At 42.6% G+C, this 23,766-nt stretch overlaps 1 protein-coding gene across 2 annotated transcripts in view; it reads left to right on the forward strand.

The window, feature by feature from the left end:
* Positions 1 to 23,766, forward strand: part of BLTP3A (bridge-like lipid transfer protein family member 3A) — a 211,009-nt gene that overhangs the window by 133,225 nt on the left and 54,018 nt on the right. For both annotated transcript variants that reach the window (XM_082247047.1, XM_082247048.1), the window contains 8 exons: positions 12,515 to 12,655; positions 14,767 to 14,840; positions 14,936 to 15,062; positions 15,167 to 15,357; positions 15,443 to 16,443; positions 16,681 to 16,820; positions 18,574 to 18,653; positions 19,278 to 19,395. In XM_082247047.1, coding sequence (XP_082103173.1) covers positions 12,515 to 12,655; positions 14,767 to 14,840; positions 14,936 to 15,062; positions 15,167 to 15,357; positions 15,443 to 16,443; positions 16,681 to 16,820; positions 18,574 to 18,653; positions 19,278 to 19,395 — 1,872 coding nt within the window. The remainder of the gene's footprint in view (positions 1 to 12,514; positions 12,656 to 14,766; positions 14,841 to 14,935; positions 15,063 to 15,166; positions 15,358 to 15,442; positions 16,444 to 16,680; positions 16,821 to 18,573; positions 18,654 to 19,277; positions 19,396 to 23,766) is intronic.

Genomic DNA, 23,766 nt, shown 5'->3' on the forward strand with positions numbered 1-23,766 from the left:
ATTGTCACTTTTTATGAGTGTATGTTGTTTACCTAATTATATGAAATATTTGAAATTCTATATGACTTTTGTAATTTTATATATTTATATTTCACTATTTTGGTCACAATTTTTGCCTGATTTTTTAACACCTTATAATCCAGCACTTTTATATACTTATATGGTTAATTGAAGATTAGCACATAAAAATGCATTTATTTATTTATACACCGGAAGCACTTTAATTGTGTGGCACTTGTGATTTATTTATATAAGCTACAAAAGTTGCAGGTGGCAATTCGGTTGTTGCTGGACAACAATCTGTCCTCTCTGTGAGTTTGCATGTGAGCCTTGGGGTCTGATGGTCTCCCCCTTTGAGGCGGTCCCCTTTGCTCAGTTCCACACAAGACCGTTGCAAAGGGAGATTCTGGTCAAGTGAAACAAGGATCCAAAGTCCTTGGATTCTATGATTCAGTTGAGCCACAACACAAAGTTTGCTCTGTTGTGGTGAATTCAGTCTTCAGCTCTGTGCCAGGGCAAGTCCTCCTTCCTTCTGTTGTTTAGGACAGTAGTCCCCACGGATGCCAGGCTGGGGGAAGGGGGGGGGTGCTGGGAAAGTGCTGTGCCCAGGGTACCCAGACGATGGAAGGGTCAACACTTCCGATATATTTTTGGAGCTCAGAGCATAAAAGCTATGTCTGCGTCATTGGACGACTCGTCTGCAAGATTGTCTGGTTCGGATTCAATCAGACAATGCCACGGCTGTGGCTTACATCAATCACCAGGGGGGCACCAAGAGTGTATTGGCAGCCAAGGAAGTAGCCGAGTTCCTTGCCGGGGCAAAAAGTTTTGTTCCAGCCCTCTCAAACAGGTGGGTCCCTGCACCCGAAGGTGTTCATCTCCTGTGTGTTCGGTGTGGGGACTCCTAAGGTCGATCTGTTTGCTTCTCGCCTCAACAAGAAGGTTCAGAGGTTCGTAGCCAGGTCTTGAGATCCTCTGGCTGACGCCACAGATGCACTGGTGGCTCCTTGGGGTCAGAATCGGCTATATATGCATTTCCCCCATTTAAACTTCTGCCACGGCTTCTAGGCAGGATAGAGGCGGAATGCATTCCGGTCATTCTGGTTGCTCCAGAGTGGTCTTTCTGGTCTTGGTACGTGGACCTAATAAGGCTGCTCGCCGATATTCCTTGGAGAATTCCTCTCAGGGAAGATCTGCTGTCTCAAGGCCCAATCTTCCATCCTGCTTTACAGTCTCTGGCTTTAATGGCATGGCTGTTGAAAGCCAGGTGTTGAGGAATAGGGGTCTTTCTGACTCTGTGATTCCTACGCTCTTGAAGGCTAGGAAGTCGACTTCCAGGAAGATTTATCATTGTACGTGGAAGTCATACATCTCATGGTGTGAATCACTGAAAGTGCATCCTCGCTTGTTTTTTATAGCTAGGATTTTGGCCTTTCTGCTGAAAGGAGTTGCAGCGGTTGACTTTGGGCACAATCAAAGGCTAAGTCTTGGCTTTGGCTATATATTTTCAACACCCATTAGCTACGAATGCATTGATTTGTGCTTTCATCCAGGGAGTGCCCCATATGGCTATTCCGAAACGATCTCCGCTGGCTCTGTGTGGATCTCAATCTGGAGTTATCCGTTCTTCAAACGTCTCCTTTAGAAAAAAATTGGGAGATTTCTCTGCCTTTGTTGTCTAAGGTTACCTTCTTGGTGACTATCACTTCTGCTCGCAGAGTATCTGCATGGTGGCGTTGTCCTGCTGCTCCCCTTATCTGGTGGTACACAGACCTAAAGTGGTACTTCGTCCTAATCAGTCATTATTCCCTAAGGTGGTTTCTGATTTTCATTTGAATGAAGACATTGTGTTGCCTTCACTCTGTCCTAAGCCCATGCATCCTAAGGAATATGCTTTGCATTCTTTGGATGTGGTTTGGGCGATCAAGGTTTATTTGGAGGCAACCAAATCTTTTCGAAAGTCAGACGCTTTTTTTGTCCTTTCTCATGGACCTCGTAAAGGATCGGCTGCGTCTGCTGCGACCATTTCCAGGTGGATCAGGCAGACAGTGGTACAAACTTATTCACTGAAGGGTCAGGTTCCTCCTTTCCCAGTAAAGGCACATTCTACGAAAGCGCTAAGTGCCTTTTAGGCTTTTCGCCACCAGGTGTTGGTGCTGCAAGTGTGCAAGGTGGCAACTTGGTCGTCTGTGCATATGTTTACAAAATTCTACAAAGTAGACGTGTTGGCATCCGTGGATGCTTCTTTTGTCTGCAAGGCTTTGCAGGCTGCAGTTTGAAAGAGAACTCTTTTTTAGTTTCTCTATGAGGGTGTATTTTTGTTCTGGGAGAGCTGCGGTTGTTCCTGGTTGAGCTCCATGTTACTTGATTGGCTAAGTTTAGCCTTTGGGGGACTTGCATTCATTTCTTGCGTTGTCTTCCCACCCCTCATAAATATACTGTTTTGCGTTGTCTTCCCACCCCTCGTAAATATACTGCTTTGGGACATCCTTACTAGTAATGAAGATGGAGATGCGTCTGTTGATGAACTTCAGAGAAAAGGATTTTACGATAAGTTTCTTACAAAAATCCAGTTTTTCAATCTGAACATTCACCTTGCTAAGTAAAAAGCATATTTGTGTAAATCCGGCTCATAATGTATTTAAAGCTCCATTCTAGGCAAAACTAATATATTTTCCAGCCCTCCCTTCCACCCACATTTAACCAATTCTATTAGTCTTTTTTCTGCTCTTACCTTGTTAGGCTAGATATACTCCCCTAAATCCCCCATCCAGGTCCCACACCACTACTGTTTCTGGGTGGGGAGACTGCTGATCCTGACCTGTGATGCTGAGACTGCCAGTCTCCTCCACTCCCTACTGCTGATGTTGGCCTTTTCCTCAAATCTGTGAGGTCCTGCCACATGCCATCCAATAGGAAGTGTTCGGATCAGCAGGGCACTCACATGGACACTTGAAAAAGGACCTAAACCAGAGAAGATTTGGGGCCAGAATGTCACGTGGCTGTGGCTAAAGGTAAGTAAAAATGACTTTTACATATGGTGGTGTGTTTTTTTGTTTTTAATATAGTGATTAGTTAGAGAGGGGTGAGTAGTAGAGGGGAGATTTTATACCAGAGAGGGACATTTAAAGGAATAGTTTGTGTGAACTTTAGTCTTTGTTTCAAATTATTTCACCTTGTTCTATACAATGCAGCACAGTAACATTAATATTGACTGAGAAAAGACAAATAAGTAGAAACCAGTGGTGTGCAAGAAAGTAAACCTACACAAGGTCAAACTGGCCATTGTGACCGTGTCACAGTGTTATACAGTATTAATGAGTAACTTCTCAAGATAGGTTGAATATTAAGAAGCCACTAAACATAACATTTAAAGTGAATCTGTAAGCAAAACTTTTTTTAAATTTAGTTTTAAATTGAGTTGGAAAAGGTGGTTAAACCCTCTTACGTTTTTATTGCCTTCTGTGACCTAGCTAGGGAGATTCACCCTTCTATGGTTACCCAAAGTTAGGGAAAATCAAGTGTTAGAGTTTTCCTCATCAGAAGATTCATTCTTCTCTCTTGCTCTAGGGACTTTGGTCCCGGTGACAACAAAGGGCCACCATACACATTGCAATCTGACCATACAATCTCAACTCTGTACAATCATCTTTAGATCTACTAAAAAAATTTAATGAGGACATACCTAAACTATTCAATCAATTTGTATACAACCAGGCAGGCTCTTGGACTACATCTTTGTTGGTAGATCTAACCGGAATTGTACAGTCAGATTGTCACGTGTGGTGAGATAAGATTGTAAGTTGTTTTACTATGGAGATATTTCCTCTAATTTGCTGCTTCATCCCCTGAAGTAAATCTCCCAAGTGTGACAGACAGCAGAAAACAGGGTTTAAACCATTCCCCACTGTCCTCAAAAGTCAACAAAATAAATTTCATTTAGCTAAACACACACCTTAACCGATTGCCGACCGCCGCACGACTATTTACTGCGGCGGTCAGTCCCTCACAGGCAGAGGCTAGCCTGTAAGGGTCTAGGGAGCGAATGTGCGCCCCCGCGTGGTCACGGACCCCCCCCCCCCCCCGCGCGCGTGTGACCAGCGGACCCGATGTCCGCCGGTCACTCGGCGATCGACGGTGGAGAGGGAGAAAGGCTGGCGGCTGATGTAAACAAGCCGCCTGTCATTCTCCCCTGTGTAGAAATAGTTATCATACGGTTCTACTATGTAGGACCATTGATCACTGTTCCTACAGCTCAAGCCACAGCCAATCACAGTTAGAATCACGCCCCTAGGGACACACATAACCCCTCCCTCTCAGATCGCAGATCACCGCCATTACGCGTTTAAAAAAAACAACAAAAATCTTTCCCTTTGTTAGTAAACGCGATAACTTTTGTGCAAACCAATCAAAATACGCTTTTTGCGATTTTTTTTTTTTTTTTTTTACCAAACATATGTAGCATAAAGCAAATTGGCCGAAAATGTTAAAAAAATTTGATTTTTACATTTTTTTGGGGGGGAATTTCATATAAAAAAATGTGAAAAATATTGTTATTTTTGCAAAATTGACGCTCCTTTTTTTGTTTATAGCGCATGATCAAAAAATCGCACAGGTGATCAAATACCACCAAAAGAAAGCTCTGTTTGTGGGAAAAAAAGGACGTCAAATTTGTTTAGGTACAGCATCGCACAACAGCGCAATTGTCCGTTAAAGTCACGCAGTGCCGAATCGCAAAGAAACCCCTGGTCGGAATGGGGGTAAAATCTTCCGGGGCTTAAGTGGTTAAGACTTGCACTTAACCAGTTAAGGACCAGGCCTATTTCTGACATTTGTTGTTTACAAGTTAAAGTCAGTTTTTTTTTTTTGCTAGAAAATTACTTACCCCTAAACATTATATATATATATATATATATATATATATTTTTTTTTTTAGCAGAGACCCTAGAAAATAAAATGATAAAATGGAGATTGTTGCAATATTTTATGTCACACCGTATTTGCGCAGCTGTCTTACAAAGGCATCTTTTTAGTAAAAAATACAATAATAAAAAAAAAAAAACAGTAAAGTGAGCCCTATTTCTTTTTGTATAATGGGAAAGATGATGTTACCCCGAGTAAATAGATACCTAACATGTCATGTTTTAAAATTGCGCACACTCGTGTAATGGCGACAAACTGTGGTTCCTAAAAATCTCCATAGGCGTCGCTTTAAACGTTTCACAGGTTACCAGTTTAGAGTTACAGAGGAGGTCTAGTGCTAGATTCCGTGCTCTCACTCTAACAATTGTGGCGATACTTCACGTGTGGTTTGAATACAGTTTACATATGTGTGCACAACTTGCATATGCGTTCGCTTCTGCGCATGAGCTTGAAGGGACAGGGCACTTTTTAAATTTTTTTTTTTTTTTTCTTAATTTATTTTACTTTTTATTTTCACATTGTTCCTTTTTTTAAAAAAAAAATTGTGATCGATTTTTAACCCTTTTACAAGGAATGCAAACATCCCTTGTAATAGAAATAAGCATGACAGGGCCTCTTTATTGTGAGATCTGAGGTCTTAAAAGCAAACAAAAAAGAAGTAATTTTGCCCTTTAAGAGATGAAAAAAAAAACAAAATGTAGTATCTCAGAAAACTAGAATATTACACAAGGCCAATAAAAAAAAAAAAAAAAGGATTTTAACCACTTCAATACAGGGCACTTTGACCCCCTTCCTGCCCAGGCCAATTTTCAGCTTATAGCTCTGTTGCAATTTGAATGACAATTGCGCGGTCATGAAACACTGTAACTAAACCAAATTTATGTCATTTTTCCCCACAAATAGAGCTTTCTTTTGGTGGTATTTGATCACCGCAAGGTTTTTTTTTTGCTAAACAAATAAAAAAAAAAAAGTTTGATTTAAAAAAAAAAAAAAAAAAAGTTTTTTGTTATAAAATTTAGTAAATAAATGTTTTTACCTGGACTGATGAGCACTGAAAGGCACTGATGGGGTGGCGCTAATGATGGGGCACTGATAGGCGGCTGTGATGGGCACTGATAGATGGCAATGATGGGCACTGGTGGGCAGCACTGATAGATGGCAATGATGAGCAGCACTGATGAGGAGGGCACTGGCAGGCTCCCTGAGCACTGATTGGCATCCCTGGTGGCATGGGTGGGCATCCCTGGTGGCCATGGGTGGGCAATCCCTCGTGGCTCTAGTGGCATCCCCCATGGGTCTGCACTGGTAATCAATGCTCTGGTTACCAGCACAGACCCCCCCCCCCCCCGTCAGGAGAGCCGCCGATCAGCTCTACTCTACTCGTGCCTGTTGGGTCTGGTGTCTCATCTTCCTCTTGACAATACTCCACAGTCAAGCACAGTGATACCATGATCATTAAACCAGGTATTGGCACTTTTGGCAGTGTGGGCAGGTACCAAGTCCTGCTGGAAAATGAAATCAGCATCTCAATAAAGCTGGTCAGAAGAGGGAAGCATGACATGCTCTTTTACATAAACATTCCATACTGTCATTTTTGAGTATGTAATCTTTCAGACATACATGTAAAAGTAAAAATAAAAAGGAGCAAACGTTTAAAAAATAAGAGTAAAACCGTTAATGTACCTAATTTATGACCAGCGGTCAGGATGCCTAGATGTAAATAACCACATTTTTGCAGCATCAGCATGTCAATTATTTTTACCATTATTTTCAGCATTTTCTATTGTTTCTATCTTTTTTTCAATGTATTATTTTATTGATGCAACTGTATCTGACATTTGCACTATTAAATAGATAATACCGCAGATGAATACTGCAACCTGAAGGTGGCTTCTGTTTTTATTATTGAAGCCCACAGCCTGCATGTGATCACTATATTTGATCTGACATAATCACATAAATAGGGACCACTCTGATTGTTTTCAAATCATCTGTTGGAACCAAGGCTGTCAGTGACCGCTGGAATTGAGCGTCAGCAGGCTCACAAAGAAGGGGGCCATTTTTTTTTTTTTAGTTTATTCTGGGCACCAGGTATCATGCTGAGATGTGAATAAACAGACTGCGGGCAGGAAAAGGTTAAGATGAGCACTGCAGTATGAACGGAAAATAGGCTGTCACTAGAAATGCCCTATATGTTCCATAAAAATCTAGTTTGCTCTAAAATCAAGGTCGACTTTAAAAAGCAAGACACATAACTAGATATATAAATGTAAAGCAAGACACATAACTAGATATATAAATGTAAAATTACAATGTAAACATTTTTACAGCCCAAGTGCCATTTGGCAATCATTTTCAGATTTTAGTTATATCACTAAGGCAACAGACATGTTGCATGGTGGAATATTATTGTTTTTTAAATGAATACTAATGTATACCTATTCCCCCACATACAGGATTTGGCATAGTCAATCCTTGTACAGGATTATAAGCATAGGGGTATTGTAAAATGGCCTGTAAAAGAAATGTTTAAGCTGTATATTTATTACATTAGCACCATGAGTTTACGCTGTTCTTTACATATATATTATACATTCATATCAGTCCCTGCCCTAAAGGAGCTGACAGTCTAAAGTCCCTAACTCACATTCATGCACACACATACATAGAGGAACAAATTAAGCTACCAGCATGTCTTTGGAGTGTGGGAGGAAACTGGAGTACCCGAGGAAACCCACACAGACACAGGGAGAACATGAAAAATCCATGTATTTATTTTCTTTAGTATGTTTAGAACAGTGGATTGAAAATGTGAACATTTTATGTTTCTTGTGTAGGTAAGTAGTCTAAAAAAGGCTACCTATAGCGCTTGCTCTAAAAAAGTGAATAAAATAGAACTTCAATAAATATAGTAATTGCACTTCAGTGAATAAAAAATAAATATATATAGTGTAAATTATTTAGCAGCTGCTATAGTAAAAGGTCATGTGTAGGTAAGTAGTCCAAAAGGATACCTATAGCGCTTGCTCTAAATTAATAAATATATAAAACTTCATAAACAAATAATTTGCAGAGTGTTAAATTGATATTCCATAAAACAATATTGCATAAAATAGCCAAACTCAAAATTATCCAATATATCTAAAGATGAGTCCTTAGTGCAGAAAGTTCCCAGTGAAAGTTTCAAATAAATGTGCAATAAGGTGATTCCTCTGTGCAAAACTTCTTGACAAAAGTGCAGGTGCTCAGCGCAATGGTGAATCCTATAACAAAGGTAAGATTCAATCACTCGCCAAACGTTGTGGGTCATGTGTGCCTTATAGCACCATGACCTATCAGACTTGTATAGCCTTCCAGGCTAAAGCGATCTCTTTGGCTTGCTTCAGGGCAGATGAAGTGATAAGGTCCCCCTCTGTCTCCTCTCCCCTCGCCAGGCAAAGATGTATATAAAAAAATGGAGCTCCAGATAGTGTATTATCCTTTAAGATTTTATTCCCAATAGGGTAAAAAATACATGAAAACAACTCCAAACATAAAAGAAATATAGAGCAAAAAAAGTCGGGGTTCAGTCCTCTCAAAATTGCAGCCCTATTTTGGCCGCCTGTGAGCGTGTGTTTGCGGCGCAAGCCAATTGGTGTGGACGCCAGCGGGAGAACTTCCGGCTTGCGTTCCACCCTTAGCACACGTCACCACGCTGTGCGTTCCAATCTGACGCGTTTCGTCACTTCCGGTGACGTCTTCGGAGATGTCACCGGAAGTGACGAAACGTGTCAGATGGTGGGACAAGCTCCTTCCACCAACACAAATGTATCTCAAGTTTCGGGAAAACATGTCAAAAGTGACTCATGCTGATAACAGAGGAACAAAGCACCAGAGAGAAATGACACTTAGAACTTTGGGGATAGCTCTAAGTAGAAGTAAACACTACAGATATCCTGACTGACGTTTACAACCACTTTAAAGTGGATCTTCACTCTTAAAAGAAAGTTCTGCTTTATGTCCTCCTCCCCTCTACAACTTTTTGTTCCATTTTTTTGGGGATGCAGGTACCTAGTTTTTCAGGTACCCGCTCCTACTTACACTTGGATTGCCTAGGCAATCATTGAATTTAAATTTTTCATCAAACAGTCTGAAGAAGCTCTTTAAGGATATTTCATGTTTACCATATTAAGCCAGTAGGTGGAGCTCTAGAGTTTGCTGACTGTGGTTTAAAGCGATACTTCATATTAAAACAATAAGTAGAGCCAGAGATAAAAGCTTAGCTTGATCCTGCACATTCTACTCATTGAACCTCCCTATTTGCCAGTAAGAAACCAATCACATTAAAAGTTCAAGAGGACGGCTTGTGACATGGAAGGTGTGTGGTCAAGTTTAGCATTTTGGACATTTGGGGTTATTATAGATGGCAACCTCTGATTACCTTTTAGATCTCCTTTTTTTTTTTTTTCCATTACATGCTTAACTTGGCTTTTCTATGTACTTTCACATTTTTATAGAATTACTCTTGCATATTTTTATGTAATAAAGTAGAGATTTTAGGATTAGCCACAGATATTTAAATTAAATATACTGAATTTACAGCAATCCCCTATCTTAATGCCTGTTTACATGTGGGATAAAATGAATAAATGCCTCATATTAGACATAAGCCTATTATTGCACTTTTTACATAGGTTTATGTATCTGATTTCTTATTTGTTGGTCATGTTAATTGTGGATCATTAGATAGGCAAGTGATGTAAATTCCATATATTTACTTATATAAAACTGTGAATGTGGCATTCACTAAACACGCAGGCGAATCAATTACTGTAATTTATAACACATGAACCAGAAATAAATGAAACCATTATGCTGTGCTGTTTATACAACTGTAAATAAAAAAAACAATATACAAAAATGTGACTGATTTGCAAAAAAACACAGTACTCACAGTAAGTGATTAAATTAGTGGTAAATCAACATCAGGATATCAAAACAAATGAAATAAATAATGACCAAAATAGTAAACCTCTTCAATAGGTGCAAACACCACTTAATAAATAACAAATAAATGGATATCTATAAATTTTAATGAATCAGTGATAATTAAATATCAACATATCATAAATAATAAAAACCAGTGGTAAATGGTAAACGCCATACAGAGGTGTAAATCCCACTCAAATAATAAACTAATAAACCACCCAGTGAGAACCAAGGTGAGAAAAATAATAATGATAATCCACACTAAATCAATTAATCAAAAATAAAAAGTAAATACAATCTACACCCTGCTGCCCCACTTGTGCAAAATCTAATAGACAAGCTGGGACTGTTGTGTTTGTCACCTTTTGGGGGGGGGGTACCATTTTTGACCGGTACCCGTCCCCACTTCTGGGTGACCCCCGGAAGTTCACTGCTGGTTTTCCTTCCTTAAATGGCAGCAGCAGCACCCAAGAGCCGATTGAAAAATCGACTGGGATGCCGACATTGTTGGATCCCTAGACAGGTAAGTGTCCCAATATTAAAAGTCAGCAGCTACAGTATTTGTAGCTGCTGACTTTTATTTATTTTTTGGTGGGGGGCTAGAGCCCTTTAAGTCAGAAAAGTGAATAAGTGCCTAAACTGTTTAAAATCCAGTAATACACTGTCTCACCCTGCTCTGCACATGCTCAGTTGCTCTCCATTTTTAGGCACTGCCGAATTTTTAGATGCCAATCTGCTGACAGCCTTAAAGCAGAATTAAACCCTCCTATCCTTTACAGCCAAGGAAGCTGCTTCTTTTTGATCTGCAACTGCCATGCTGCACATGTGATCAGTTATGACACCAGCCATTTGATGGTTTGACAGTTTGGTAAGAACGCAAGCAAATGGGACAGTTAGCAATCCAAGCATTTCAGGAATGTGACTGTTTTTAGTACCGTTAAATCGATGGGTTTGGTTCCACTTTATGATTTACTGCTGTTCAGGGGCTCTGGGCTTCAGCAAAATAGCAGCCTCCAGCAAGAAGAAACAGGAGCAATGCTGGAGGCAAATTGCACTACATACTCATATTGATAGCTTAATTTTGTGGAATGTATGTTCATTACTAAAGAATATTATTTTTTATCAAGTTGTTATGGGTAAAGTTCTGTTTTAAAGTTAAGATTGCACAATGTTCTGTTAAAGTGTACTCTAACAGATTTGGGAGTGCTTCCTGGACTTATAGATATCGTGCATCTCTGTCCCAGATTTTCAGGGCCATCACCTAGTCTTCTGTTCAAACGCTCTCTAAGTTTTATTAGATGAGTGTTTAGGCATCATCAGTGGCACGCTTTGTACATAAAGTCCTACATGCAGCTCCTTAACCTACAGGAACCCCCAGTGTTTTGTTCCAGTGTTTTTTTTTTTTTCTGTTGAACTGCTAATGATGTGTAAGTCCCCATTCACACTACCGCGACTTGTCAGGCAACTTGGTCGCCTGACAAGTCGCGGTGGGTCGTCTGCCATTGATTAGCACAGGACCCGTTCTAATAGGAGCGACACAAGTCGCTCCGACTTAGAAAAAGGGTCCTGTACTACTTTGGGGCGACCTGGAGGCGACTTGCAATGATATGAAGTCCGTGCATGTCGCGCCGACACTTCACAGGTCGCCCCAGCAAGTCGCCTCGCCCCTGTCTGAACGGGGTCTTACTGTGTTGGACTGCTTTGGAATATCCCAATGTTCCCAAATTCTATTGCTTCTGTGCCTCTTAATGAAAGATTAAGAAAAAAGCACTCATGCTGGTCAGGTTATATTTCCATAGAACGGCTTCCGAAAATGAAAGATCTTTTATAAGTTGCTTACACTCTAAACAACCAGATTTTTTGCACTCACTATAAAGTCTTTTTTTTAGTTCATCAAGGGGGACAAGGACAGTACAATTCAAAAACATTTGATTATAATGCAGCCTTTAGGAGGATTCAGACACTGGCAAACAAAAAGCAGTTGGCTGGTCAAAAATAACTTCTACTCCCATGATGCCTAATTTTTTATTTATTTTTTTGAAAAGCAGTATTAGGAATAGATCATACACACAGAGTGGTTGGACCTGTGTCCCTTGATGAACTCCATGAAAGGCATATTATGGATATTTGGGGGGCTTCTGTCTAATCATTGTTTATTTATACACACACTCTATTATAAAGTTTCTCAGCCAGTGTTTCTTGCACCCCTCAGGAGAATTATAACACAATTAGGGATTTCTACTAATTAATACAAACCTACAATAACTTACAGATATGGTAGTTATACATAAAATGTTTAATTTCATTTTAAAATGTATAGTCACACAATTTTAATAAATGTTCAGAGGTCGGTACTACTTATACATAATGGCACCCACCAAGGGGTGTAATACTAGCATCTTATATTGTGGGATATATAAGTAATCCTCAATGCTCTGTGATATAAGGTTGAGCTGCAAACTTGGTAGGTAAAAAAAGGCTTGGCCTGGTTATATTTTGGGAGACATCCAGCAGTTTTCCTTAATTGCTTTTGCTTTAGCTTGAAGACTTTTTGTGCTTTAAGAGTATAAAGGATATATTTGCTTTTCCATAAGAATAAAAATGCCAATTTTTTTTTTTGCAGGTCAGAGCTGTGCACATTGGAATCGGTTTTCCTCTGCAATGGGTACCTGTGAGCAGTGGAGGCAGGAACTTGCCCAAGAGAGGCAAGCAAAAGACGACTGTAATGACAATGTGCTAGGAAAAATGTCATCTCCAAAACATGGTAATTTTAAAATGTATCAAAATCGAAGGACAATAATATAATATATTGCAGCTTACCAGTCCTTGTATAGCAGACCAAAAAAAAAAAAAAAAGATTATTTGTTAGGGTTTACATACCATTTCATGTTTGAGAATTACCTCTGCAAATCTTGTTGTAGTTTACTAGTCTTGCTACTTCTATTTTTTACTAAATAAAGTGACATTAAAGGTTCACAAAAAAATAAATATATAAAATGTCATACCTGCTCTATGCAGTGGTTTTGCACAGAGCAGCCCTGATTCTCCTCTTTTCTGGTCCCCTGCCAACGATCCTGGCTCCTCTTCTTCTTTAGCCAGTGCCCCCAATACCAAGCCGCCTGCTCTGGGGGCACTGGGGTGTGCACGCTCCTGAGACCCTCTCTATGTGTTTCATAAGACAAACAGACCCGTTGCTTGCCCCTCTCTCCTCATTGGCTCACTGCCTGTGATTGACAATAGCAGGAGCCAATGGCTCCCACTGCTGTCTCAGCCAATGAGAAATAAGAGGCTTGGGAGAAGCTCAGCTCTCGTGTGCATCGCTTGATCGAGAGGGAGCTCAGGTGAGTATTGGGGGGGCTGCACACAGGTTTTTTTTAGAATGCTAGATACTAGATTCCTGTTTGCATGGCCATCGGTAAAAACTATCAATGAACTATTTCCATTCAGGTCTGCCTAGATCAGTAATTCTCAACAGTGGAGGCACCCTTTAAAATTATGTACAGTCTCAAGGCACCCTTTAAAATTATGAACAATCTAAAAGTCACCCTTTAAAATTATAGACAATCTCCAGGCACCCCATTCCAAAATGTACAAAATACTATTCGAATAGCTTTACGCAATGCAGCAACATCCACATGCTCCACCCAACGCTAGAGGTGATTTTATTCTTCTAAAGGACATAAACTTTTGCACACTGGTACTGACTAGTATTCCAAAGTTTTCCTTCTCACTTAATTTCTCTCCATCAGTTAGCTAATGTGACCCCAGTGCTGAGGGAGAGGGGCAAAGAAGGGTAAAACAAGGATGCTAACGAGTCGACAGACATCCTCCTTATTTACTGATATCGTTGGTTGTTAGTATGCCAGTGTTTAGAAAGGATTTGTGTAACTCAAAGGCAGGCTTGATCCACCTGCTGGTTTGTATACAATGCTTGGTCAATTTTTAGGCATTTTGCCAAGGCACCCCTGAAGAAACCTTAAGGCACCCTGGTTAAAAAGGGCTGGCCTAGTTATCTTCGACAGGGGGAGAAAGAGCGGCGCTGATCTAAGCTCAGCATAAAGGCGAAGAAACAATTTATTAGGATAAGAAACTCTAACATGATCCACAGTGCTACAAGCATTTGTAGTGTGTAGGGCACGCTTTGTTACTGAGTCCTGGTGGTAGGCAGAGGTCCTGGGTCCTCCCTCGTTCTAGCCACGCCGGTGGACTCCGGGGCTCCAGGCTCTGGGAGGAGAGGAGGAGGGTTGTCGTCACCTTCCGACTCGAGTGGCAGCGGTGGGTGTGTCCTGGCTGACACGCGTTCGGAGCATGCATGCTCCTTTCATCAGGCCTCCTGGGGGGGCATTACGATTGAAGCTTTATAGAGGCAACGGTGCCGGTGGACAGGGAGACACAGATCCTGAGCCCGTCTTTCCCTAAAAAAACCTATACGATGCTGCAGAGACTGGCCCTGGGGATTGATAAACAAATAACAGCTGTACTCTATGTGGAAAAAAAAAAGGAAAAGTCCAGTACTGTACATAAGATGACAGTAGTAAGAAATATATTAAAGGAATAAAAGCATCAAGTGTAAGGACTAAAAATATTTGTGTATAAGGGGGAGGGGGGTGTATTTGTAAGTAATTTTAGTAAGGTAATATGTAGAGGCTATATAAATAAAATAAATTAAAAGAATAAAAAGAGATTGACAAAAATATGTATAAAAGGAATATGTAATGTAAATTGATTCTTACATATGCATCCCTATGTGTGGTCAAGGAATTTAAATGCACAACATATGAACCAGCTACATGTGTTTTAATTTCCCTGCATCATCTTCTTTTGCATTCACTGTGTCTTCCTTTGCACTTAATAACTGTGGTTATTTTTCCCCAGGAAATGCAGGATCGTCTTCCTCCCTTTACTTTCGTTCTGTACTGATCAGAGTAGATGATATGGACATTCATCAGGTAGGAAGGTAGAATTCTAAAACCACAAGAACTAGTTTGTCATCCTGTACTGGTTTATAACTTTATAGCTTTTTTTTTTTTTTACCCTTTCAAAGGTATCTTCCTCGGGACAGAGCCCACAAAAACCGCCACTTATTTCATGTGGTCATATTCCTGGTGCTTGCTCTGCTGTGCACCTTCAATATACCGAGTATTATCGTTTTCCAGGAGACAGCCTTTCAGGTGCTTTAGCAATTATTTTTTCATGACTATACTTTGTGCTATTTTATTTGTTTAGCATACAGGATACCCTCTGTTCTTGTTGTTCATTTATTCTTTCTCTGCAGTGCCTCCATCTGCTCTGTACATACAGCTACATGGTCTACTGTTATACATTGCTGCCCAGTCTGTTCTGTGGCTGAACTATTTTATGTTAGACCTATCACATCACCTTCAGCAGTTTGCTGCTGTGACTTCTATTGTGAATGAAGAAGCCGGAGAGCACAGAGATGTGCGTCTGGATGGATTTAACCTTAAGGTTTGCCTTACTTCTACTTCTCTGTCAATTGTTTTTTGTCCTTTTTTTTTTTTCTCTCATTTGACTTTATTTTCTTGTCTTACAGCTAAGTTTCCCTGTGCCACCTCCTTCTTACAGCCCACCTGAACGCCCTTCTTCAATATGTGCACATCTTACCTCCGTTACCCTAACAAACACACGGCAAGGTCCTGGGTCAACCATTGACCTCCTTCAAAACACCTTCCGGTCCTTTGCTGCCCACCAAGCTTTTCATTGTCCTCCAGGACCTTTGCACCCTGCTTTTCTGTCTCATGTGTATCCTTCCTCTGAGCCCCCCTCAACATCTTTATGGAGTTTACATAGTCCTGGTTTGTCATTGCGATTTGAGGGAGGTGTTCCCAGACACCAGATACTTCTCCACCCCATGCCATTTACTGCCTGGGCCTGCCTTTTAATATCTGAACGACAACTTCAGGTTATGTTCAATGTGGATCAAATGGTACGATTGCAGCTGAACCACTACCATTACCTCACTTTACTACGTTTACAGGAGCAGGTCCAGGCCTTGTTGGAAGGGTTGCAAAATCTGGCAAATTCATCATTACACTTTGCCATAGAAATGCCTCCTCTCTGCCCTCCTGCAGTCTGTGTTGGTCTACTGATTCCCGTAGTCACTATTTCCCTTATGCTCCCTGCATCCCACTCCTCAGTGCAGCCAGAGGACTCTGAGAGGAGCAGCCTTATTGGATTTGAACTGACAGATGGAGACACAGGAAGTGAAAGGGAGAAGAACAAGTTAATCTCAGTTAATAAAAACGAGGTTTCACTCCTTGGACAGGAACCTCAGGAGGAGTTTCTTGTGGGCTCAGGAATACCTACTCAGCCCAGTGAACTTGTCAAGGCAGAAAAAGTTGAAGTGCAAGTAAAAGACAGTCCAAATAGGGTGGTAGCTCAAGATACTACACAGTCAAAGGAACTTTCTGTTGATCTGTTTCTGGGGAAGGATTCTGCACGTGACACTTTGCTTAACACACTGGGTCTGACTAAAGAGAATTTTAGTCTTGGGAAAGAAAGAATGCAGCGTCTTCTGGGTGACACTAAACATAAGTGTGTGATACTTCACCTGAACTTACCACATTGTCCACAAATTCTTTACGCTTTGCACTAGAGGATTAGTCTCCTTTTTCCTTGTTCCATGTTATTATCTTTGCTGCATTTCCACACCTTTTTTTTATTTTTCATCTTTTGCATCTTTAATAGATCAACTTTCATTTCCAATTATGTGTCTTTCTAACACAATATAATACTTGCTGTTTTTTTTTTTATTTTATTTTTTTATTTCAGGGACGTGGATGCTACCCATAATCTGACAAGCTCACCTCTTTCTCGCACACAGTCTCTTGACACAGTTTCAATCGAGGGGCTGGATGTTTTGTCTCTGGACAGTGAAACTACTGAGAATTTCTTACTTAAATTGGATGCTGGTAAATTAAAACACAGGATCTTTAATCAACAGAAGGTGTTAGGATAAACAAAGGTTGTGTGTAGAGTGAAGCAATGCCTAAACTGATCATTGTATATGACTAGTGACCAGGTTAGACTGTACGCCATCAGGGATGTATAGTTTTATTTGCTTCTCTGTGGGGTTGCTGTTTGGAGAACAGCTGGGTAAGCCCCCGTTTACACTGGTGCAACTTGCTATGCAATTTGACAGCTTCAAATCGCATGACAAGTCACACCCCATTGGCGGCAATGGAATGTTCATATCACCTTGACTCATGTACCAGTGATTATGAAAAAGGTTCCTGCTTCCTACTTTTTTTTTTTTTAATGAATCTTTATTTAGTGTACATGAGAACAAACAAAAATGAGACATCAACAACAAAATGCAGAGTAGGGGAGGCAGCATAACAGAGCCACACCCCAGGGGGCACAAAAGTGCAATATGGTACATAACATAGGAAAAAGAGGTAGCGTGCATCAACACACCATAGTGCAAACCATCAATCAGTGGAAAAAATAAGAGGACGGCCTGCCGGGTGCTACGCGTCGCGGTCAGCGTCGGACAGCTGCAGGTCCCAGAGGGTGCAATAGCAAGCCCGAGGGAGCTCCAAGCGGAAGCACGCCGCCGGGGGAGGGGGGCATCAGCCTCCATCAAACCGCCTCCAGTGCGACGACCCCAGCCGGCGCCCCCCCAGGCACCTCAAACCTCCCCCAACTAACCGCGGGGGGGGGGCAGTAGGCGACTGGGAGGGACCACACAGATGAGCCGCACCGACCTAGGACCGGCTCCGTGGGTGGAGGGGCCAAAGGGAAGGAAGACGCTTCGTGTCTAACTCCGGCAGACCCTCCAAAACACTAACTCTAATCGCCCACTCGAGGTAGATGGGGCAGCATGTAGGGAAAAAAAACAAGGAGGAAATCCAGAAACAGGGATACCGGAGAGAGGAAACCAGAGGGAAGTGTAAGGAGAGGGAGAAAAGGAAAGGAGCCTAGGGAAGAAAAAGAAGGAAGGGGGAGGGAAGAGCATACCTGCCAGAATCCGGAGCACTGCCAACACCGCGCCCCCACGGGATCCTCCATTCCGCCTGAGAGCCTAGGACAGCCTATGGGAAGGGCCTTAAGGGCTGGGCCTGGGAAGGGCTGCTAGGGAAGGGTCGGCCAACACCAGCAGGGCATGATCCAGGCTCGAGGGCAACGCAGACAGACCACCAAAGTGATCGGTCCACGGCTGCCACCTCGAGTCATTGCGCTCCGGTGCCCCACGACATCTAGCGACCCAGTCCTCCGCATCTCGGATAGTGTCCACCATCTGTCGCCACTCCGCCCTGCCCGGGACCTGCGGCCGCTTCCAATAAATCGGAATCGGAAGCTTTTGTGTTTAGTTTTAGATACAGTAGGGAAAGGATTGGAAGTTTCTGTTTTTTTTTTTTTTTTATTGTTGTTCATGTGCCCCCTTGAAAGATATTCCCCTCACTTCCTGTCCAGGAGACACAACAGGAATTAGGAGAAAATCTCTGCTAAGTGAGCGTAAACTCTCACCTGAGCATTGTCACCAGAACAGATGTCTCAATTTGGAGATTTCCCCCTACTTCTTTTCCAGGAACAACTGTAAAAATTTTGAAACACAAAACTATAGAAGAATAACGGTTTCATTTAAACCAAAGAGGAATGTGTAATGTCTTTGTTCTAAGCAATTAAATTGGCAATCTTTTTATATAATAATTTTTATTTTAGAATTGGAAGTTAATGTAGAAACCGCATTATCTGATCAAGACACCACCTCTCAAAGTACAGAGGGTCCTGAACCACAGCAGGTAAGTGAGGCACTTACAGTCATGGTGACAGAGAAAAGCTTCAATTAAACTGATATTTAAAGGAGAAGTACAGCCAAAGGTTGTTTGTCTGTACTTCTCCTATGGATCACAGGAGTGCAGTTCATTTTGCAATCCTGTGACACGTTTTCAGCAGAGAACAGGCTGAAGTACGCTCTCTGCTGACGTCAGAGGAGTCGGTCCAGGCTCCATGTCATCAAGACCACAGAGTCGGGATCCGCCAGATCCCGGGAACGAGCCGATGAGAGCGAGCCACTGAGAGGCTGAGCCGGCCGCTCCTACCCCTCCACAGCCCAGCGCTCCATTGAGTGAGGAGGGGGCAAAGCAGAGAGCTGCTGACTGATAGGCAGCAGCTCTCTGCTCACAGAGCTGTGAAAACCCATCGATCAACGGTGTTCGATCGCTCAGTGTAAAGACCCGAGGCACAGATGCAGCATCGGACTGATGCTGCATCTACCTAGGTAAGTATAAATCAATAAAAAAAGAGAAACCCGTACTTCTCTTTTTAACAAATAAAATTGCAAAGGAAAGCCTATGTTCATAACAAAACAATCAAATCCAGTCTGTGATTTTTTTTTTTTTTATATTATTATTCCATTTTTTTAGATTTTGACTTTGGCCCTTCACCATGTCACCTCTGTGACTCGCGTACATGGGGAAGATGTTTCCGTTATTGTTCAAGCTTTGGATCTCAGCTGTGCACAGAAGATTGAAGATTTGAAAGGTAAGGGCGAGGGTCTTTTTTTTTTTTTTTTTTTTTTTTTTTGAGGCATTTAAAAATGTATTCAGAAAAAAATACACATTTCTAATTCTATATGAATGTTTTTAATGTTGCACCCTTTTTATTAATGTATCTGAAAGATTCTTTTCTTTCCTTTCTTTCAGTGCAAATTAAAAGCAGAATGTGTTTTTTACAGGCAAAATTAATAGAAGGGTTGCACGTTTTGATTAATAACATAGGTCTCGTGCAACGTAAATTCTGAAGTGTTTCTCCCGCCCAGAAAGCCCAGGTGCTGTGTTCAGCCACCCATAGACATCAATGTCTGCATACAGCCGTGCACAATAATTTATATCCATGGGCAACTGTGTACCGCATCTGGGCTTCCTGGGCAGAGAAAGAATGATAAAACTTATGTTCAGATGCTTGTGTGCAAGGGGCTTTGATATTGCTGACTGCGCAGTTGGAGAAACTTTAACACTTTGTTTATTAACTTAAAAACTCTAGTGAATCTCACTGGTATGTGTATTTAGATCAGTATACTGACAGGTCGACAGTGGTTACAGCTATTCCCTGCTGTCAGCACAGCCAGCAACTACCTGCGGTGATTGCTGCTGGATGCACTTTGTGTGCATCCAGCAGCGATCACCTTAGGTAATCGCTGGCTGTGCAGAAAAGTTATGTGTTCTGCACAGCATAGATGGGATACCAGGGTTAGAACAGGTTGAAGTTCTTAATAGGGTGATAAGTACAGTAATTTGACATTTGAGAACAGAAGTTGGTGAATGTCTATGAATTTTGTTTGAGCCAGCAAATGTGCAGATGGATCTTCTGTTTAAGCCCTAAGCAGCCAATATAGGTATACAGACCAGTATAAAGAAATCAACCTTATTAACATAAAACTGCTGTTGAAAAAAAAGATGCTTAACTGAAGGGCAGCCATGCAATGCACATTGTTCTAATAACATAAAGCACTAACCAAAATAGCCAGCAGGGGTCCTTCTATCACCATAGACCCATACCCAAGAAGCATACAGAGAATTATCTCCCTGCCTCATATATTTATCTCCTCCCATATCACACACTTTCAACCACAGATGCGGCGACATGTGACATCACATCTGATGGACATATTATGTACAGGCCAGTGATGACGTCATACCTAGAATTTGCATTGCTTCCAACCTGCCCAGAACATACCCTGCCAGTGTAACCTACAGGAATGCACAAGGAGGTTGTCTGCACATTAAGATTTGTGACATCTAGTGGCCAAGATCCAAACTATCTCTATAGAGAGAACAGCATGAATATGCCCAGATTTGGTGCTCTTTTTTTCTTTTTGGTATCTGATATAGAGATGTGGTGCATCTTAAGCAAGGCTAGCCACCCATTTAAATTTAATATAAACCCAAGAGGCATGTTTATTACCTAATTCTGGGAGTCTCTTGTATATATCTTCCAGATTTGTGCAGCAATCCTTCATGAAACAACTCGTGAACATTGCCCCTGTGCTGGAGTTTTTTGTAGTGCAGACCAGGCAGTGATTCTCTCTCCCTCTTTGTGCAGTGACTGGCCTTGTATCCTCCTCCAGCAATTTTTTGCAGGCGGCCTGTATTTGGAGGGTCTGCTAAGTTCTACCCACAGCTCTCTTATCTGCAAAGGGTTATGTGCAGCGCTGTGATGTTGTCAATGCTACTTTATCAAGGTAATATCTGGGTTTTCAAGAGCATTTAGTGCACACCAGTGGTTTTATATAGTTAGTGGCTATTGAGGAATGTATTTAAATAAACATTTTTGTGTTGGGAGTTCAGCTTTAATGATTTTTATAGGCGAATATTCTTAGTGAAGTTATCAATTAATCAATGTAAGAAAAAAAAAAAAGTTTTCATAACTAAGGGTTCATGCAAACTTAGCTGTTATAGGCATATCATATGCCTAGCATAATTTCTGGTGCCCGGGGAGGCGCACATGCTGCATACAATCTGCCGTACATTACCCTCACATATGCACCCAATGTATTTTCTCTTTCGTTCATCGACTGACACAGCGCTCCATAGATCATAACTACTTGGTTATATTGCCTCCTCCAGGTGTAGGACTAGGCAGAACAAAAATACCTGGCTACGCTCATGGGCCGTCCTCAGCTGGTATTTAACCCCCTCTCTGCTCTAGGTGATCATTTTTAATCTGTCTAGTCAGGAGTAAGTACCTAGCCACTTAAGCCCCAGAGGATTTGGCTGCTCAAAGACGAGGGCCTATTTCTCTGTCGGTCATTGACAGACGCAGTCCTCTTTGATTAATATCAGTAGGGTTATACTGCCCCCTACAGGAGTAGGACACTAGGCAGGAAAAACGTTCTGGTCACACCTTAGGGGCAGTCCCAGAGGGTATATCCTCTCTCTCCCTGCTACAGGATGTCAGTTTTTTTCTGCCTAGTCAGGAGTAAGGACCTAAGTTCCTTGCTGGGATCTCTGGTCCTGGCAAGCTTTTTTAGATAAATCTTTTTTAGTTAGCTTTTTCTCTCCAGTTTTTGTTCCTGTGAGATCTTCAAGCAATTATGCTGGAGCTGGGCGACGGGCTGGATATTGAGATCCAGTGGTCACCCCAGCCGGCCTACGAGCGCGTGCAGGCCCTAGCTCCGCGCTGGGTCGGCCGCGACATAGTCCCACTGGACGGGGACTGGCCCTGCGAGTTAAACGTCTCGCCAGGTCGCCTACGACCAGTCAAAGACTGAGTCGCGGTGTCCGTATTGGTCGACAGCCCCCCCACCTCAGTGGAGAGGGGTTCTGTTAAGAGTGGATGCCCGCCTGTTCCGGTATGGTGAGTAGAATGTTCCCCCTCTCCCCCTGTCGGGTTTTGGGATGGATGCGGGCCCCTCTGTGGATGGTCGGACCCTCATGATCCCAGGTTCCCCTCTATCCAGTGACACACTTCACATATCTCCCCCTTGCTAGTTGGTAAGGTACCACTCCAGGAGGCTTGGTTTGGGAGCTGACAATCTATACGAGTCTGTCGCTGCAAGGCTGCATTGTAAAAGGACTAAGGAATCCATGACTATGTCGGTCAAGGATGGAGACAGGGCGCCGCTGGCGTCACTGTTGAAACAGTCGTGCAGAGGGGTGATACTATCAGGCACCTACCTATCGCACAGGGAGTCCTCTATTAGAGATGCAGCCGCACAGAGCCGCCATCCTTCCGTGGGCCGCGTGGGGCCGCCATTTTGGCGTAGCCTAATGTCTCCTGTATGGTGGCGGCCATCTTGGATACACCCAGCTGCCTCGAGGAGCAGCGGTGGGAGTGCCGGAAGACGAGTAAAGGGGCGGAACCGCCTCCTTTACCCGGGTAAATCGATCCATAAGACTTCCTGTTCTGTAAGGACAGCGCTGAGAGCAGTTCGGTAGAAGCTTCTGTGCATCAGGTGGTGAGCCCTTGGGGTCTCTCTCTCTCTCTCTCTGGGGGTCCGAAGCAGGTGGCACTGAGGGGGCGCTGTTGCGCTGGGGGATTTCATACAAAAAAAAAAAAAAGTTTTTTCTTTTGCAATCCTTGTTTCTCTGTCGCTCATTGACAGACGTAGTCTTCTTGATTCACAAGAACTGGGTTATGTTGTCTCCGCAGGAGCAGGACTAGACAGAAAGAAAAAACGTTCTGGCTCCACCTTAGGGGCAGTCCCTGAGGGTATATCCTCCCTCTCTCTGCTACAAGGCATCAGTTTTTTTCTGTCTAGTCAGGAGTAAGGACCTAAGTTCCTTGCTGGGATCTTTTTGGTCCTGGCAAGATTTTTCTTTAGAAAAAATATTTTTTAGGTAGTTTTCTCCAGTGTTTTTCTCCTGTGAGATCTTCAAGCAAATACGCCGGACTGGGCGACACTAGTGGTCACCCCAGCCGGCCTATGAGCGCGCGCAGACCATTGCATTGCGCTTGGTCGGCCGCGACACATTCAAGTAAGTATGCGGGGCCGGGCGACGGGCTGGATGTTGAGCTCCAGTGGTCACCCCGGTTTCTGCCTACGAGCGCGTGCAGACCAGAGCTCCGCGCTGGGTCGGCCGCGACGGAGTCCCATTGGAGGGACTGACCTTGCGAGTTAAAAGTCTCGCTTGGACGCCAGGAACCAGAGAGTCGAGGCGTCCGGAGTGGTCCACAACCCCCCACCCCGGTGGAGAGGGTATTGTGAAGAGAGGGTGCCTGTCGGTTCGGTATGGTGAGTAAACGTTCCCTTTTTTCCTCGTTATGAGGCAGTATGAATTATGGGCCCCTCCATACATGGTCAGTATATATCTGACACTAAAAGTCCCCCTTGTAAATACAGTATTTCGGCAGTCCGCCGCCATTTTGCCGTAGACCGGGTGCATGAATGTCCTCAGGTCACGCCGGCCGCCA

Source organism: Pelophylax lessonae (genome assembly GCF_965119305.1).
Source record: "Pelophylax lessonae genome assembly, chromosome: 2".
In the NCBI taxonomy this organism is placed as follows: domain Eukaryota; kingdom Metazoa; phylum Chordata; class Amphibia; order Anura; family Ranidae; genus Pelophylax; species Pelophylax lessonae.